The 4,409-nt window shown below is 33.1% G+C and overlaps 1 protein-coding gene across 1 annotated transcript; it reads right to left on the bottom strand.

Annotated features, from left to right (window-relative positions):
* Window positions 1-625: 625 nt before the first annotated feature.
* LOC126669929 (uncharacterized) lies at window positions 626-3,718 on the bottom strand. Its single transcript, XM_050363571.2, has 5 exons — window positions 3,399-3,718; window positions 3,013-3,162; window positions 2,334-2,429; window positions 1,388-1,508; window positions 626-964 (listed from the first exon to the last, which is right to left on the bottom strand). Exons 1-5 carry the CDS (start codon window positions 3,669-3,671, stop codon window positions 789-791), a joined length of 816 nt encoding a protein of 271 aa, XP_050219528.1. The 5' UTR covers window positions 3,672-3,718; the 3' UTR covers window positions 626-788.
* Between the last annotated feature and the right edge of the window lie 691 nt (window positions 3,719-4,409).

Genomic DNA, 4,409 nt, shown 5'->3' with positions numbered 1-4,409 from the left:
TAAATCGTTTTCCGGCCATTATTTGCTTATATAGTAGCCATATTATTGGTATATTAAATTCTAGCGTTTTAAAATTTTGCAAATAAAATTCCAACGTTTCGCATCTTTATAATTTGTAGACTAAAAAAGATGATAGAATGGCTAGAATTAGAACTTGGGCTACAATTTGCAAAAGTTGAAAAGGTTAGGATTTGTTACGGAAAGTTTTAAACGTTAAACTTAAATCGTTAAAAAGGTGGAACATTGGAATTTGTTTCGCCAATACCCGTAACATATATTGACATAATTGATTTTGAAGGTATCCAATCAATCATTTTTTATATATTTTAATGACCAAACTTGATTTGTTCTAATTTAGTCACTAACGTTTAATTTAATTTCAAATGATATTTTCCCTAAAAATCCATACGTGACAGCCGGATTTTGGCACAAGTCAATCAGATTTTAATAGTTTTCCTTAAAACTTGCCACGTGTGTATTATTTCATTATGGCCTTAATTGGAAAATTATATAAGATGAAAAAGTAAGAGTTAATATGTATTTGCTGCCAGAAACCAAACATCTACTAATATTACATGTTTTTGACATCAATAAAGTTTCAAAATAGTTATAGGAGACGAAAAAAAGGACCAAAATGCTCAGAATAATAAGCATAATTTCCATTGTAACAAAGATGCAAAGTATGTTATCAGAAGCACACTATACAATTTATTGTGATGAAAGGGAATTGTATTTAATACTATAAACATGAAAAATAATTCAAGAGCGAAGAATAGAGCATGCCCGTATTATTCCGAGTCATGTGTAGCTGCGAGACCGAACCATAATAAAAGCAGCCGCGGCCGATCAAGAAGCCGTGCGTGCCATACTGGTTCATCTTTTTCAAATACAAACCCACTTTTCATGTATAACTTCCTTGCGGGTTCATTGTCAACAGCAACATGGACATATACGTCGGTAATGCCTGAAAATCATTCAATAAATTCAGTCCAACTATAAGCAGAAAGCCGGAAAACTTTATACATTGTTCAAAATTTAATATACTATTCATTAGGAAAGTGTCTTAGAGTCTCAACTCAGTCAATTATAGCCAGACAATTCACGGTTAAGAAAACATTTACCCCTTCGAATTTGGCACAAAAGGTTCAACGAAATTCAGTTCATACCAGTCGGTTTTGTTGGCTTTTTGATTCGGTTTGTCCTAAAAGTGAATTGAACTGAAACCCCAACATTGTTTATATTTTCAAGCTGAGCAAAACATAAATAGTCGGTTCAATCCGATTTGGTTTGGTTTTTACACACCCCTAGTGTAATACAAATGAACATGGTTGCAATAAGAGAATGATAAATGCTTTGGCAGCTGAAAGAAGTTATTTGTCATTCTCACCCCATTGTTGAGCTACTAATTTGGACTTTGCAACAAGTTTATAAGCCAAGCCTTGTCTATGGAGTTCCTTGGCAACACAGACATTGCTCAGGTATGCCCTCAAAATATCAGATCCAGTTCCCTGGTGAAGCAAACTTCTATGAGAGCTCAATTAAGTTATCAATCATGAACTTCAAAATCACATCAGAGTCGGTAACATTATACCCATTAATTGAATAACATTACATTTCAATTCTATAAGCCACATCAAAATCGTATATAACTTTCAATTTCAATTCCAAACAACAAACAATATTATACAACGCATATAGGCCAAATAATACGAGTTCCTTTCCTTCAACTAGATTTAAGCATGCTTCTAATCCATCCCAACCGCCACGAACCCTAGCGTGTAAATGTTCAAGCACAAAAAACATTAAATGAATTGGTCAGACCTTAAGCCAAGCCCTAGCCTGATCAAGAACTAAGCCTAGGTTTGAATGCCCAGAGTCATATGGAAGATCTATATCGTCAACATACAATTTGACAATAAAGATATACATGTAGCAATACTTGGTACATTCCAATGCCTAGCAATGAAAATCAGAGCAAGGCTAAAATTCTTCAACAGAAAATGATGTCCGGAAGAAAGGATTGAGAATAATAGTAGTACTCTATATAAATTGAGAATAGTGTTGGAAACTAAAAGTTGAAACTAACAATGTCTGAACAAAAAGAAGCATGTAAAACTCAAAGAAAGCACGCCAACAAACATGTCTAATGTCGCTGCAGATATAATGAATCCTATATGCATGACAGAACTGTAAACAACAGTCGCCAAAGTACATATGTGAAAGGCAAGAAAGAAGAGCAAATGCTAGAGCTGGCAGCTAAATTCCTATATTTAGATCAAGAATATGCAAAAGATGATAACTAGAAAGTAACTCAGAAAAATATAAGCATGTACCTCAGGTTTTTTCCCAATCATCTCATTGGGTAATCTTAGACATTGATTAAGATCAAGAGTCCCAACTACCACTCGATCTTCGCCATTAGCGGTATACTACAAAAATGACAAAAGCAAATTACTAATATTAATTGTGAGGTTAATAAAACGAAATAGACTATGCAAATAATACAAACTATGTATCAAAGAACACCTCCAAGCTACAAATTTAATCACATGATAGGAACATAGTATCAAGCAAACAGAAACGACACAATGATAACAATTCTATGCAAGGTTGAAGAGCAGAGATGTAAAACTATCGTCTTTAATTTCAAACGAACGTAAAAAAATCTAATCTTTTTATTTTAATCGGAGAAAAACCACCTTAACATATGTTTCGTCGTCAACTAATTGCAAACTTAATTCAATTAATTCACACGTTTTTAAACCACATATTTGTCAGAAGTCCAATTATCTCCTCCCATGTATCCGAAAAAATGGGAACTATAAAAGAAACGAAATTTTGCCAAATATTACACGATTTTGTGAAAAAACTCAATTCAATTGAACTCTGGCACATAATTCGCTCCAATTCTAGATCATGTAATGATTATCAGAATTTCAAATGTATGCTAACAAACTACAGAAACACCCAATCAAACAATAATACAACAAAAAAGAATCATAGAAAACAAACCTTACATTCCGCGCATAAATCATCACCAGACAATTGAGACAAAGGAAGAGTAGCATTAATACAAGAAACTCTCCGAAAGCCAATTCTTTTACCAGCAATTCGTTCTTGAACAGCTTCAAACTCGAGCTCCGCTAAGTACTTTTTATGATCCTATAATAACACTTAACAAACAACAACAATAACAACAATACCCATCAGTTTCATATCAATCAACTGTAAAATTCTCAAACAGACTCAGTTCACCACGTCATCCGACCAACCAATTACATGACAACACATCATAAAAATAATAGCAATATTATAATATAGTTCACTCTAGACTAGTCTGCCTAAGAATTTCTCGAATCAATTACTGAAAATATTGAAATGTAAAGAAGGGAACTGACTTGGATACGAACAGAAGAAGAATCTTCGAAGCTTTTGAAGAAAGAACGGACACGGAGGCAAGAGGCGGCCCAGAGCTCGTCTTCGGCTTCAGTTTCTGAAATTAAGAGTGAGGATTTGTCGATGGTGTCGTGCGGGGGAGAGGTTAAGCAGACCTGGGAAGCTGTGATTGGTCTGAACTGGGAGCAGCGGCAAGAGGAAGTAATGGGCGGCCATGAAAATGGAAGGAGTGAAGGAGTAGATGAAGAAGATGGAGATGAGAATACTAATGCCATTTTTATTGTTTTGGGATTTTAGATAATTCTTGGTTGTTCTCCGACTTTGATGTTCCTATGGTTACATTTACTATTTGCCCTTTCAATTAATATGCAATTACTAATTTGATCTTGTACTTTATGTTTGACCAATTTTAGATTGTATTAAGATAACATCATCCAAGTGCATCGTAAATCAATTGATGTAAAGGACTCAAAAATCAAATTAAACTAAACAAAATGATTTACTTTGAAGAAATATGAATCATCAAAATAGAAATAATCTAAAATGAAATTTTGATTGTAGAAATCCACACGAATTCAAATATTGAGATTTCTCGAACATTATTTACCATATTCAACGCCTTTTGTTTTAAATATGTTTTAATTATACAAACACGACTTTGATCCATTAAGAAGCTCGAAGCTGAAATTCGAAAAAATGCTAAACAGTTTTAACCTAACCAAGGATCAACATATCAGAACAAAAAATAACATTACAAAAACACATCAAAATCGCACATATCTCCATGAAAGAGTAATATATTGAATAACAATAGAGAAAATTTAGAAAGAAAAAAAATAAACAAAATTTGTTGCTCCTCACAAGATGTATGATGATAGGTAATCTCATTCAGATTAAAAAAATACCTAGGGTGTATTTTAACACAAAATGAATAATAATTTTAAATGTATTGAAGAAGTTTTGTATGGTCTATGTAGACGATGTGATAATTTTTAATAACAATGAATATGAAC

The sequence above is a fragment of the Mercurialis annua genome, linkage group LG2, assembly GCF_937616625.2.
Source record: "Mercurialis annua linkage group LG2, ddMerAnnu1.2, whole genome shotgun sequence".
NCBI classification, from domain to species: Eukaryota; Viridiplantae; Streptophyta; class Magnoliopsida; order Malpighiales; family Euphorbiaceae; genus Mercurialis; species Mercurialis annua.
The sequence above is the reverse complement of the archived record's forward strand: the minus strand, read 5'-3'. Positions and strand labels throughout refer to the sequence as shown.

Bases quoted from the DNA above. Each gene is read 5' to 3' on its own strand.
- LOC126669929 (XM_050363571.2), bottom strand. From the start codon at position 3,671: ATGGCATTAGTATTCTCATCTCCATCTTCTTCATCTACTCCTTCACTC. The intron at 2,430-3,012 runs GTTTGTTTTCTA...TCATTTTTGTAG, and splicing joins ATTTATGCGCGGAATGTAAG to TATACCGCTAATGGCGAAGA. The intron at 965-1,387 runs GTGAGAATGACA...AATGATTTTCAG, and splicing joins ATTAGTAGCTCAACAATGGG to GCATTACCGACGTATATGTC.